Source organism: Equus caballus, chromosome X (genome assembly GCF_041296265.1).
Source record: "Equus caballus isolate H_3958 breed thoroughbred chromosome X, TB-T2T, whole genome shotgun sequence".
NCBI lineage: Eukaryota > Metazoa > Chordata > Mammalia > Perissodactyla > Equidae > Equus > Equus caballus.
This window is the reverse complement of record NC_091715.1, coordinates 72,357,386-72,371,176: the sequence shown is the minus strand read 5'-3', so window position 1 is coordinate 72,371,176 and position 13,791 is coordinate 72,357,386. Positions and strand designations below refer to the sequence as shown.

The window sequence follows — 13,791 nt, the reverse complement described above, 5'->3', positions numbered from 1 at the left end:
ATGCTGTACTCTTTTATTTCTGTTTACCTTGGTATCTGACTGCACTCTTACTTCCACCAAGTAAAGAAATATATAAAACAACACATGAATCCGTATTGGTGAGATAATATAGAATGATTTATCAGTAATGTAGGTTTTCTTTGGTCAAGGTAAACTATGCTGAACAGATAAAATCTCTCATGAATTAAGCAGCATTGCTAATAAAAATTGCTTTATGGCAGTATATTACAATGAAGTTTTGCCATTTCATATTAACCAATAACTGTATTTCTCCTTTATTAAGTTTCATGTTTACAAAATTTATTTGTTTGCATATTGTTCCTTTTTTTTTAACAAAGGGAACCATGGAAGATAAGATTTATGATCGGCAAGTAACTAAGCAGTCACTGTCTTTTCGAGTTGTTGATCAGCAGCAGGTCGAGCGTCATTTTACCATGAATGAGCTTACTGAACTTTATACCTTTGAGCCAGACTTATTAGATGACCCTAATTCAGAAAAGAAGAAGAAAAGGGATACTCCCATGCTGCCAAAGGTAAACATCTTTAGATTATTACCTTAAGAAAAAAACCAACATAGACCAAGAAAATTTTACTACTACTATGAAAGTCATCTAACTAAGGCTGTTTTTCAGAGAGAATAAAGTTGTATTTAAATAAGAGAGTACTTGGTCAATTCTCTACATAACACCCCAAAAATATAGTTAATCTGAAATACGTAATTTATGCCAACTAAAAAGTTCAGCCCTACAGATAAAGGTTTGTCAGTAGAAACCTTAAAGGAAATAGTATGGTTCTCTTTTAATAACCTCCAGTAGGGGTCATACATAATTTTAATAATTCTATATGAAATTTATCTGTCTCTTCCTTAACATTCCTTGCTGTCATATAGCAGTTAAGAATCAACAAATAAAAGTGTCTTTACTTGATATTTTTCACTGTCATAAAGTAAGTAAGACTTTCACACTTAGAAAAGGAAGCTTAGAGGTAATCTAGTCAAGCCTCCTCTCAATTTGTAGATGGGGAAACTTAGGGTCAGAGACATTCAGTGACTTGCCCATGGTTTTCAGCTAATAAGTGATAGTGTGCTGGGACTAGTATTTACATCTGTCTTTTGGTCCATTGTTCTTGGATAAGAAAACATTATTTAAATTAATACAGAAATTTAATATTGTAGATGTCATCTTGACCCTTTTGAACATAAGAGAAAACCATATGTTCTCGGATCTAAATAAAGAGTTTATATATGTAAACCTATTCTAATTAGCTAAAAAGCCATTTTAAGGGGAATTGTTGAGGGAGGTACTGTTCCTATTGTCCTGGTTTCCAATTCAAGCACTTAATGTTTGATGTAGCTGTTAAGAGGTTGGGAAAGCAGCTACCAGGTTATGGTGTCACTCTACCGAAGTCACTTTAGTGATTTGTAGGAAAAAACCTCGAAAGTATCTTAGTTCTTCATATGGTTGGACACATTTAAATAAAGCAAAAGGTAATAGGAATAAATATATCTTTAATGCTAATATAAATCAGTGATTTCTCCAGTTAAGTTTTAATGTGCATGTCAAAGTAACATGAACATGGAGCATTTGGAATTTTTTTTTAATGTCCTTTGTCTATATAAGCAAATATTTTGTTTTTCTAATCAAGGAACTTTTCTTCCATTTAAAGTTCACTGATAGGGCATTTAAGAAAGAGTGTGTGTGACAACCTCTATCAAATCCCTTTGATAATGGCTTAGAACAACATGGAGGTTTAAATCTACCATTTTTATATTACATTTAAAACACTTTTAAAAAAACCATTTCAGTTTCCATGTTATAAAATGTTAAATTGATAGCAGTTTGGCTTTCTGTCTTAATTATATTATTACAGAATGTGAGTAGGATTCTTGAATAGTCTTTGGGAAGTTTTCCGTACACAAACAAATTTATTTGTATACCATTAAAAGCACACAAATGGAATCATAGCATACGTTCTCTTCTGCAACTTGCTCTTTTCACCTAGACGTTTCTTTCATCTTTTCCCATTGATACATATACCTCTACCTTTTTTTAAAAAAACTGCATAGTTTTCACTTGCCTTGTTTTGTTTAACTCTTGTATCCCCAATGCTTTTCCTGTCAGTTACTTAATTTTGTATGGTAAGAAGTGTTCTTTTAAGGACTTACACATATGTTTATGTTTTTAATTTTAAAGGTAATGAAGTTTCCCTTCTCAATTTGGGGATGATTTTATATCTAATTAGCGTCTTTCCTAAAATTACAATTAACTTTAAACTTCACGTTTTATGAGAAAGCTCATGGTCAGCAATATTTCTGATAGGAAGCAAACATTCCAATTTGAAAAGGGGTAATTGCTTTGAAGTTTTTCATTATATGGTAAATTTCTGATTGTAGGAAATCTTTGATAAACATTTATTGATTATTTGCTGACTTTGAGGTGAACTGTAAGGGTATACTAAGAAGTACAAGACACTGTCTATGCTTTAAAGGAAATTAAAAGAAATCCAGCAGGAAAGAAATGCTATTTAATTGTTATAGGATGTCTGGAAAGAAGCCATCTGTTTTATAACTTGGCACTCTGGGTTGTCAAAGGTGTCATGCTTTGTTATTTATAGACTTTACATACTGTATTTTGCTTTTGGTGCTATGACCCTTCGCCCAAGAACAAAAAGGAAAAAGAATATTGAATGCTACATTAACGCAAAGTCCTTCAACTCTCCCACAGCTCTTCCCAAAAGGAAAATAAGTTAAATTACAGAGTTCTTGTTGAGTTTCATACTCTGCTAAACAGCTTTTCTGATTATCTTCCTTATCCAGCAGCAACTGAAAAGCCAGTGGTGCTGTTTTCATCTTTGAGATGAGGAAATTGAGGCTTGGAGAGGTTATGTAATTCACCCAAGTTTACACACCTAATCAGTGGCGAAGCTGGCCTTCAAATCAAGTCTGCCTAACTCGAAAGCATGTACTCTTAATCATTACGCTTTATTGCCCCCCAAATGGAGTTTAGAAAGTTAATTCCAAGTATAAGAAACAAGGCAGAGGACCTGGGATTCCTAGACTTGGATGACATTCAGAATGCTTTATTTTAAATAAAGCTGGATTTTAAAATATAGAATGCTTTCACAGTCAGTACCATTGATATAACTGGTAAGATTGTGTAATATAACCAGTTTAGCTCATGGCTTGTGAAGTTGTAAATTTCTCAAATTTACATAAACCTTTAAAGTTTACAAAGCCTTTCTCATACGTATTCCTTATCTTAGGAAACTGAGAGAGAGTTTGATCACCCAAGGGTACATGGCCAGTAAGTGTTAGAGCTAGAACTTGAACCCAATAGTTTTCAAACTGTATTCCAAGGAACCCCAGGAGATCTTCAGAGGTGCTCTGGGGCTACCATGCAGCTAAGTAAGTAGGGGAAGGCCAGACAGGAAGCACTGTGAGCCCCCCCATCCCATTTTGATCAGAGTCTCTCTCCTTTTCTCTCTTTTCTGTATTGGGCTGCAACATAAGATTTAATTTAAAGAGAAGATATTACTGCTTTTTAAAAAAGTTTTAAAAATACTCTGCTGTAGGGGCTGGCCCCGCGGCCGAGTGGTTAAGTTCGCGCGCTCCGCTGCAGGCGGCCCAGTGTTTCGTTAGTTCGAATCCTGGGCGCGGACATGGCACTGCTCATCAGACCACGCTGAGGCAGCGTCCCACATGCCACAACTAGAAGAACCCACAACGAAGAATACACAACTATGTACCGGGGGGCTTTGGGGAGAAAAAGGAAAAAATAAAAAAAAATAAAATCTTTAAAAAAAAAAAAAATACTCTGCTGTACCATGATGCCTTTCTAACTATCACAGTAAACTAAGAACTGTCAGGGGTCTAAAAGGAACTACAAGAAGATATATATGAGATTTACCTGAAGTAGGTGATAGTCCACTTGGGGAGAGAAAAGGTAACATTCTTAAAAACAAAAGAATGAAGTGCTGATATGACTAGTACTGAAAATGTTTGCCATAGTATATGGTTAAAAAACAGAGGCTGGAGCATTCAGGTACAGTTTTGATGGAAAAAAATCAAACTTTATTGACCAGTGAAGGATGGTTAGTATTTACTTGGATTAAAGAGGAATGAGGTATGTATGTAGAATGTAACAATTTGGGCGAAGAGAAAAGTTAGAATTTATGTACCAGACTCAAGGTATGATAAAGAAATTGGCCAGATGAAGAGGTGAAATTGGATGGATAAGGCGGGCTCAGCTTATGGAGAGCCGTAAAAGGTAAATGGAAGCATTTGGATTTAAAATAGTATTCACTATAAGTTCATGAATGGGACTGTTGTATGATGAATGCGGGCTTTTGGAAAATTAGCCTAACAGTGAAATGCAGGATAAGGGCATAAAATAGTATGGTGATTGTGGAGTGAATCAGACATTTCAAGAAAATAAATGGTAGAGCTCAATAACTGATGATAGACTATAGCTTTTAATCAGTAGGCAGTGAAAAAATTTAACCTAAATAATGACGCTTATTTATTCATTCATTGATTAAAAATCTTTTCAGGTGCCTGTGATATGCCAATCATTATGCTGGTTACTAAGAATACATTGATAAATAAGACTAGGTTCCTCTCCCAATAGAGCCTACAGTCTAATAAGCATACCTCAAGCAAGTAAATATAATAAAGTTAGGGATCCTATAATAGAAATCTGTATAGGCACCAAGGAAGGAATGTTCACTTCTTTCGTGGAAAAGTTGAGGATGGGGAGTTGACATTAGGAGGACTTGAACTGATGTTGAAAATAGAAGTGGGTAGCTATTTGCATTGCTATGAGGGCAAAAGGTGAAGGTCCTTCAAGAGGAGCAGAATAAAAGAAACACGTGCAGAAAACAGCATGTCTAGTTTTAGGAGCCTCAAGTGGTTAAAAATAAATGGTAGAGTGTAAGGAGATTGTGGTAGAGTAAGGGTGAGTGTGGGAAAAGGTGAGAGAAAAGACTGGAAAGGTAGATGGGAATCAGATCATAGAAATTAGAGAGTTTGGACATTGTATTATAGGCTGTGGGATCAATTTAATGATTTTAAGCAAAATACCAACATCACATTTTCGTTTTAGAAAAGTCACTTTGGGTATCAGTATGCAGGATGGATTGGAGAAAAGAAAATGGATGTTAAGATACTTGCTAGGATGCTATTAAAATGATCCAGATGAGGGAGATCATGCAGGTCTAAAGTAAGGTAGTAGCAATGGGGATAGAGAAGTACCAGGCACAGTGTAGGTACTCAATAAATGTTAACTTTGTTCCTTAGGCTTATATTTAGAATTTCATTTAAGTTTGCCCGCTACTGTTTAGTTTTGATTTCCTTTAATGAGAATTTGAAAATTAGTCCTCTCTGAAATGGGAACAAGGAGGTGTTTTTGATACTTGTAGTGAGGGATTTCTTGGTATTTGAACCTGCTCTTATTAAAGGCATTTCAAAGTTGGTTCCAATTATTATAGTACAATTACAAACATCTTCTGTTTTATACATAATTTTTAAGGTGAAAGACTGCTAAAAATGATACATTTTCATTTGCCCCTCAAATTGCTATTCATCTCAATAATGATTAAATTGCATGCCTTTTGGAGTTAATTTTTCTTTGTCCTTTAATAGTTCTGAAAGTGTTTATTTTCAACTTGCTTGATATGTGATTATTATATCTCTTTCTGTCTTAGCACTTCCTCTTTAAGTCATTATTATATAATTCCTCTTCTTATATTTCTGTTCTTGTTTACTTTCTTTTACTTTCTTGTTTACTCCACTTTCTAATTAGATTTAATGTCTCAGACTTAATTTATTAACCCACTTGACTGGTTTTTTTTTGGTCTTTTTATCTTTGCAGCTTTTTAAGGCAAGAACTATATTCTTTGCTCCTTTACTTTTATCCATAGTGCATAATGCAATGCTGGCACTTTTATATGGCCTTTTTTGAAATTCTGGTTGCCTTTATAGTGATATTTAACTGGACGTTTTTATTGTTCCTTAATGATTCATAAGTCATTGAAAAGGGGTGTTAGAATTAGACATACTTTTGCAAGTAGCAAAATTGAAATGGAGTGATTTGTCTGTCACAGCAGGTGTGTGAAAGGAAGAGAATTGGAGCTTTAATTCGTGTCTTCAGTTCTGTAGTGAATCAGCCATCTAAGTTAGCTCTATTCACCACCCCACCCCATGAATTATATTTTGTTAAATCCCCTCATTGGTTTCTTGCTATTGGTGGTGGTGGTGATGTTGCTGCTTTTCCATTTTTGGAATCTAACAGTCTTGTAGTCTTGTGAACCTATTTTTTTAATATATTGATTTTGGGTCTCCCAAATCATGTCTACCAAGTGTCTGTGCCTCTCTTTACTTGTTCAGGGTAATAATGTTCCTCAGCCATTTTGAAACTTCAACATAATATAAACTTATAAATAGTTCAATGCAAGTTGCTAGTGATAAAGATTTGTTGACTGATTCTTAACTGTTTTTTTTTAAATATTAAAGTAATATCTAACCTCTGTTAATGTTTATGTAAATTATGTTAGGCAAAGTACCTTTTCTGGTAATAAATTTATAAATTACACAGATATCAGAGATGAAAATCTTGGTCAAGGTCATGTTTCATAATATGTTTAAGTGGGTATACAGCCTACACTCTGTACCCTTTATTAAGAAAACAGAAGTCAGTAAAGCTGATATTGAAAGTTTTTTGCACTTCCCTTTTCCAGCACTGTACTACTTAGGTCTTTTTAAATGTGGACTGCATGTTGGTAATTATAAGGAGAACGAAATGGGAATTTAAACTAAAGTACCCAAAGTGAGGCTTTGGGTTTGCTTCCTCCACCCTGATGTTGTGTACAATTTTCTCCCTTTGTCTTTAGTCCCTTATTTAAATTTTAATACCTCAAAGCATAGTTTACTGAACAGAGATGTTATTGTGCAGCTTTATTAGCCGGCAGTTGGTAATACAAGGTTTTACCTTAGTCATTCTTAACGTTGGAGAGAAATAGACTCCATTAAAATAATTTCATGTGAAATATAAAAGAGCTAATCAGCCTATTTCAGGAACTTGCATATGTTTACTTTCAAGAATAAAGATTCGAAAGGACCCGTTTAATTATAGGGCAAGTGTTAGTAACCTATAGCATATTAACCACTTGTTGGCACATGAACCCAGTTTTTTGTTGACAAGTACCTCTAAGGAGCCATGCTCATAATTGAGGCATATATGAGGTTTGATGTCATTGTCTCCTACTTCTCTGCCTCTTTCATCACAAGTTTAGTATGTTTATTATTTAATAAAGCAAGTTCTAGTATTGTTTCTGTGTTTGTATTCACTGGCATAAAAATGATTATTATTCATCTGAATAAGAATAGGTCACCAGAAATCATAATAAAGTCTAGAGAAATTGTTTTAATTTTACCATTTCTTTGTAGGTTATAAAAGTCTTCTATTCAGTGTTTGCTGGGATGGTTGATGCCAAGTAAAAAGATCAAATGATTTTAAGCCCTGTCCCTTTCCCAGGTAACTTGCCACCCACCTTTTTTAGGGTGTGATCTTAGGCAAGGCACATAAGTGTTCCTAGCCTCACTTCCTTCAAGAAAATAAGAAGATAGTAGTACCTCCCTCACAGAGGAGATAATCCACGTAAAGCACACTGCCTAGCACAGAGTAAGTGCTCAAATGTTAGCTGCTGGTTTTGTTATCATAATTGTTATTAATATTGCCATAATACTTGGTTCGTTTCTCTGAAATCACTATAGACTTAAGTTTTTGGAATTTCAGAGGAGTCATATGAGGTCCTGATCCTTAGGAGAAGATTAAGCTTGACATTCGATAGATCAGTAGAAGACTGAAAACATTTAGGCGCCAGAGGCAAGAATCTCAGCTGGGCTGCTGAAGAGACAGGTATTTGAGGCTTGAACTCCCCTAGAGATCGATTATAATCCAGAGAGACTGATAATATTTAATTACTAGATATTGATAATCACTTCCAGTGATGTTAGCATGCATTTGACTACTATTACCCTTTCTAACATTCAAGGATTTTTTTTCCCTTAAATAATACATACAACTTCAGAAGAATTGTCTACCTTATAACCAGCTGATAGCTCTGTAGCAATTTTTACAAGTGGAAGGGTGCTTCTGGTGTCTCTCCACAAACTATAAAATCAATAGTTGTTAATAGACTGACTATGTTTTGTTTAACGTGCTGCGGTTGTTTCTTATTTTGATTGTATCACCTTATAACACAAGAAAAACTATTAAGAAGCCAAAGTCACCAAGTATTTTAGGGAAAACATTTGGGTTAAAGAGACCATGATACCAATGATGCCCGTAAATAAGCAGCCTCCTTCACCCTAGCAAGCTGTCTTACAAATCACTGCTAATGGAAATATTAGTGTAACATGAGGCTGCTTTGCTTGGCGTTGGGGGTGGAATGCAAGATTTCACTGGGGAGGATTTGGGGTAGACTTCAGAAAGTGTCTCTTTTTGAAGTACTAGAAATATCTGCTACTCAAGATCATAGAAATTCTGAAATTTAAAATAATCAGGTTTGTAATTGGTGTATTCTCATTGAATAAATGAATTAGATGGTAGGAACTTTTTTGGCTTTACAGACAAAAGATGTATCTGTTCTCTGTAGCTTATAAGCTTCCTCCTAGCCTTTGAAGGCAGGGATTGTGGCAGTGTATCTTCATCGCTGTATCCCCAGCACCTGGCATAATACCTAGCACATAGCATAGCAAGTATTCAGTAAAAATGGGACAAGTGAGCAAATTGCAAGCTAACCGTTGTTAGGGCAATGGTCGACATGCTTTTAAAATAGTGTTTTTCCTTTTATGTAGTCTTTGGACTAACCTGCATCAGAATCACCTGACAGCTTGATAAAATGCAGATTCCTGGCTTCATCTAAGCCCTACTGAATCAATTTCTGGGGGTGAGCCCTGGGAACCTGTATTTTTACCAAGGCCCATCACTGTTGTGGGTACAAGATATGTAGCTGCATGATTTGCCTTTATTTTTTTTTATTGAGTTATTGATAGGTTACAATCTTGTGAAATTTCAATTGTACATTAATGTTTGTCAGTCATGTTGTAGGTGCACCACTTCACCCTTTGTGCCCACCCCCCACCCCACCTTTCCCCTGGTATCCACTAAACTGTTCTTGGTCCATAGTTTTAAATTCCTCATATGAGTGGAGTCAAACACAGATTATCTTTCTCTCGCTGGCTTATTTCACTTAACATAATTCTCTCAAGGTCCATCCATGTTATTGCAAATGGAATGATTTTGTTCTGTTTTGCAGCTGAGTAGTATTCCATTGTATATATGTACCACATCTTCCTTATCCATTCGTCTGTTACTGGACACTTCGGTTGCTTCCACGTCTTGGCTATTGTAAACAGTGCTGCAATAAACATTGGGGTGCACAGGACTTTTGGGATTGCTGACTTCAGGCTCTTTGGATAAATACCCAGTAGTGGGATGGCTGGATCGTATGGTAGTTCTATTTTTAGTTTTTTGAGGAATCTCCATACTGTTTTCCATAGTGGCTGCACCAGTTTGCATTCCCACCAGCAGTGTATGAGGGTTCCTTTTTCTCCGCAACCTCTCCAACATTTGTTGCTATTAGTTTTAGATATTTTTGTCATTCTAACGGGTGTAAGGCGATATCTTAGTGTAGTTTTGATTTGCGTTTCCCTGATGATCAGCAATGATGAGCATCTTTTCATGTGCCTATTGGCCATCAGTATATCTTCTTTGGAGAAATGTCTGTTCATGTCTCCAGCCCATTTTTTGATTGGGTTGTTTGATGTTTTGTTGTTGAGTTGCGAGAGTTCTTTATATATTATGGATATTAAGCCTTTGTCAGATATATGACTTGCAAATATTTTTTCCCAGTTAGTGGGTTGTTTTTTTGTTTCAATCCTGTTTTCATTTGCCTTGAAGAAGCTCTTTAATCTGATGAAGTCCCATTTGTTTATTCTTTCTATTGTTTCCCTTCTCTGAGAAGGCATGGTGTCCGAAAAGGTCCTTTTAATACTGATGTCAAAGAGTGTACTGCCTACGTTTTCTTCCAGAAGCCTTATGGTTTCAGGTCTCACCTTTAGGTCTTTAATCCATATTGAGTTTATTTTGGTGAATGGTGAAAAAGAATGGTCAATTTTCATTCTTTTACATGTGGCTTTCCAGTTTTCCCAGCACCATCTGTTGAAAAGACTTTCTTTTCTCCATTGTATGCCCTCAGCTCCTTTGTCAAAGATAAGCTGTCCATAGATGTGTGGTTTTATTTCTGGGCTTTCAATTCTGTTCCATTGATCTGTGCACCTGTTTTTGTACCAGTACCATGCTGTTTTGATTACTGTAGCTTTGTAGTATGTTTTGAAGTCAGGGATTGTGATGCCTCCCATTTTGTTCTTTTTTCTCAGGATTGCTTTAGAAATTCGGGGTCTTTTGTTGCCCCATATGAATTTTAGGATTCTTTGTTCTAATTCTGTAAAGAATGTCATTGGGATTCTGATTGGGATGGCGTTGAATCTGTAGATTGCTTTAGGTAGAATGGACATTTTAACTATGTTTATTCTTCCAATCCATGTACATGGAATGTCTTTCCATCTCCTTATGTCGTCATCCAATTCTCTCAGAAAGGCCTTGTAATTTTCATTATATAGGTCCTTCACTTCCTTAGTTAAATTTACCCCAAGGTATTTTATTCTTTGTGTTGCGATTGTGAATGGTATTGTATTCTTGAGTTCTTTTTCTGTTGGTTCATTACTGCAGTATAGAAATGCTACTGATTTATGCAAATTGATTTTATACCCTGCAACTTTGCTGTAGTTGTTGATTACTTCTAACAGTTTTCCAATGGATTCTTTGGGGTTTTCTATATATAAGATCATGTCGTCTGCAAACAGCGAGAGTTTCACTTCTTCCCTCCCTATTTGGATTTCTTTTATTCCTTTTTCTTGCCTGATTGCTCTGGCCAGGACCTCCAGTACTATGTTAAATAAGAGTGGTGATAGAGGGCATCCTTGTCTCGTTCCTGTTTTCAGGGGGATGGGGTTCAGTTTTTGCCCATTGAGTATGATGTTGGCTATGGGTTTGTCGTATATGGCCTTTATTATGTTGAGGTAGTTTCCTTCTATGCCCATTTTGTTCAGAGTTTTTATCATAAATGGCTGTTGGATCTTGTCAAATGCCTTCTCTGCATCTATTGAGATGATCATGTGGTTTTTATTCCTCAGTTTGTTGATGTGGTGTATCACGTTGATTGATTTGCGGATGTTGAACCATCCCTGTGTCCCTGTTATGAATCCCACCTGATCCTGATGTATGATTCTTTTGATGAATTGCTGAATTCTGGTTGCCAAAATTTTGTTTAGAATTTTTGCATCTAAATTCATCAGTGATATTGGCCTGTAGTTCTCTTTTTTCGTGGTGTCCTTGTCAGGTTTTGGTATCAGCGTGATGTTGGCCTCATAGAATGTGTTAGGAAGTGTTCCATCTTCCCTAATTTTTTGGAATAGCTTGAAAAGGATAGGTATTAAATCCTCTCTGAAAGTTTGGTAGAATTCCCCAGGAAAGCCATCTGGTCCTGGGGTTTTATTCTTTGGGATGGTTTTGATTGCTGTTTCAATCTCTTTCCTTGTGATTGGTCTGTTCAAATTGTCTGCCTCTTCTTGAGTGAGCTTTGGGAGATTGTAGGAGTCCAAGAATTTATCCATTTCCTCTAGGTTGTCCATTCTGTTGGCATATAGTTTTTTGTAGTATTCTCTTATAATCTGTTGTATTTCTGCAGAGTCTGTTGTTATTTCTCCTCGCTCATTTCTGATTTTGTTTATCTGAGCTTTCTCCCTTTTTTTCTTTGTAAGTCTGGCTAGTGGTTTGTCAATTTTATTTATCTTCTCAAAAAACCAGCTCTTTGTCTCATTGATCCTTTCTACTGCCTTTTTCGTTTCAATAGTATTTATTTCTGCTCTGATTTTTATTATTTCTCTCCTTCTGCTGACTTTGGGCTTCATTTGTTCTTTTTTCTCTAGTTCAGTTAGGTGTGCTTTAAGATTGCTTATTTGGGATTTTTCCTGTTTGTTAAGATGTGCCTGTATTGCGATGAATTTTCCTCTTAATACAGCTTTTGCTATATCCCATATGAGTTGGTATGGCATGCTATCATTTTCATTTGTTTCCAGGTATTTTTTGATTTCTTCTTTAATTTCTTCAGTGATCCATTGCTTGTTCAGTAGTGTGTTGTTTGGTCTCCACATCTTTGTGCCTTTCTCAGCTTTTTTCTTGTAATTAATTTCTAGCCTTATAGCACTATGATCTGAGAAGATGCTTGTTATTATTTCAATTTTTTTAAATTTGTAGAGGCTTGCCTTGTTTCCCAACATATGGTCTATCCTAGAGAATGTTCCATGTGCACTTGAGAAGAACGTGTATTCAGCTCCTTCAGGGTGGAGTGATCTATATATGTCTATTAAGTCCAATTGTTTTAGTTTTTCATTCAGCTCCACTGTTTCCTTGTTGATTTTCTGTCTGGGTGATCTGTCCATTGATGTGAGTGGGGTGTTGAGGTCCCCTACTATTATTGTGTTGTTTTTAACATCTTCCTTTAGGTCTGTTAATAGTTGCTTTATGAATCTTGGTGCTCCTGTGTTGGGTGCATAGATATTTATAAGCGTTATTTCTTCTTGATGAAGTGTCCCTTTGATCATTATATATTGTCCCTCTGTGTCTCTCTTTACCTGTCTTATTTTGAAATCCACTTGGTCTGATATGAGAATTGCAACACCTGCCTCTTTTTCCTTGCTATTTGCTTGAAGTATTGTCCTCCAACCCTTCACCCTGAGTCTGTGTTTGTCCTTGGGGCTGAGGTGTGTTTCCTGGAGGCAACAAATTGTTGGATCTTGTTCTTTAATCCATTTTGCCACTCTGTGTCTTTTTATTGGAGCATTCAATCCGTTCACATTGAGAATGATTATTGATGCATGTGGACTTAATGCTGTCAATCTGTCGCTCATTATCTTGTTTTCCTGTGTTTCTTTTCCTGTGTGCTTTAGACTACCCATTTAATACTGCAGTTTCTTATGCTGGGTTTCTTAGATTTTTCCTTATCTATGATTTGTGACTCTGTTCTGTACTTTATTTTAGTGTCTACCTTGAAGTTTGTATTTAGAATCTCGTGTATAATATAGTCTATTCTCTGGTGGTCTCTTACTTACTCGACCAATACTGATTTAGACCCTTTGCTCTTCCCCTCCTAAATAATTATTTTCATTTTTTATTCCAACTCGTCTTATTAATTTGTAGTTAGAGTGCTAAGATCGTCCTTGTTTTGGTAGTTTCCTTATTTTTACCCTAATGCTATAGTTGAATATTTGCTATCCTGTCCTGGTTCTATCCATCGGTCTCCCTAGTCTGTGGATTGTGTCCCCTTTCTCCCTTGTTTCTTTTTTCAAGTATGAGAGCCTTCTTGAGGATTTCTTGTAATGGAGGGCTTTTAGTTACAAATTCCCTTAACTTTTGTTTGTCTGGAAAAGATTTAATTTCTCCCTCATATCTGAAGGAAATTCTTGCTGGATAGAGTATTGTTGGCTGAAGGTTTTTATCCTTTAAAGCTTTGAATATATCACTCCATTCTCTCCTAGCTTGTAGGGTTTCTGTAGAGAAATACGCTGACAGTCTGATAGGGGCTCCTTTATAGGTTATTCTCTTTTTTTTCTTACTTCCCTGAGTATTCTTTCCTTATCATTCCTATTTGCCAACTTTACTATTATGTGCC

At 35.9% G+C, this 13,791-nt stretch overlaps 1 protein-coding gene across 19 annotated transcripts in view; it reads left to right on the top strand.

Moving 5' to 3' along the window:
* Window positions 1-13,791, top strand: part of ATRX (ATRX chromatin remodeler) — a 240,790-nt gene that overhangs the window by 209,097 nt on the left and 17,902 nt on the right. For all 19 annotated transcript variants that reach the window (XM_070257356.1, XM_070257353.1, XM_070257351.1 and 16 more), the window contains one exon: window positions 339-533. In XM_070257356.1, the coding sequence (XP_070113457.1) occupies window positions 339-533 (195 nt within the window). The remainder of the gene's footprint in view (window positions 1-338; window positions 534-13,791) is intronic.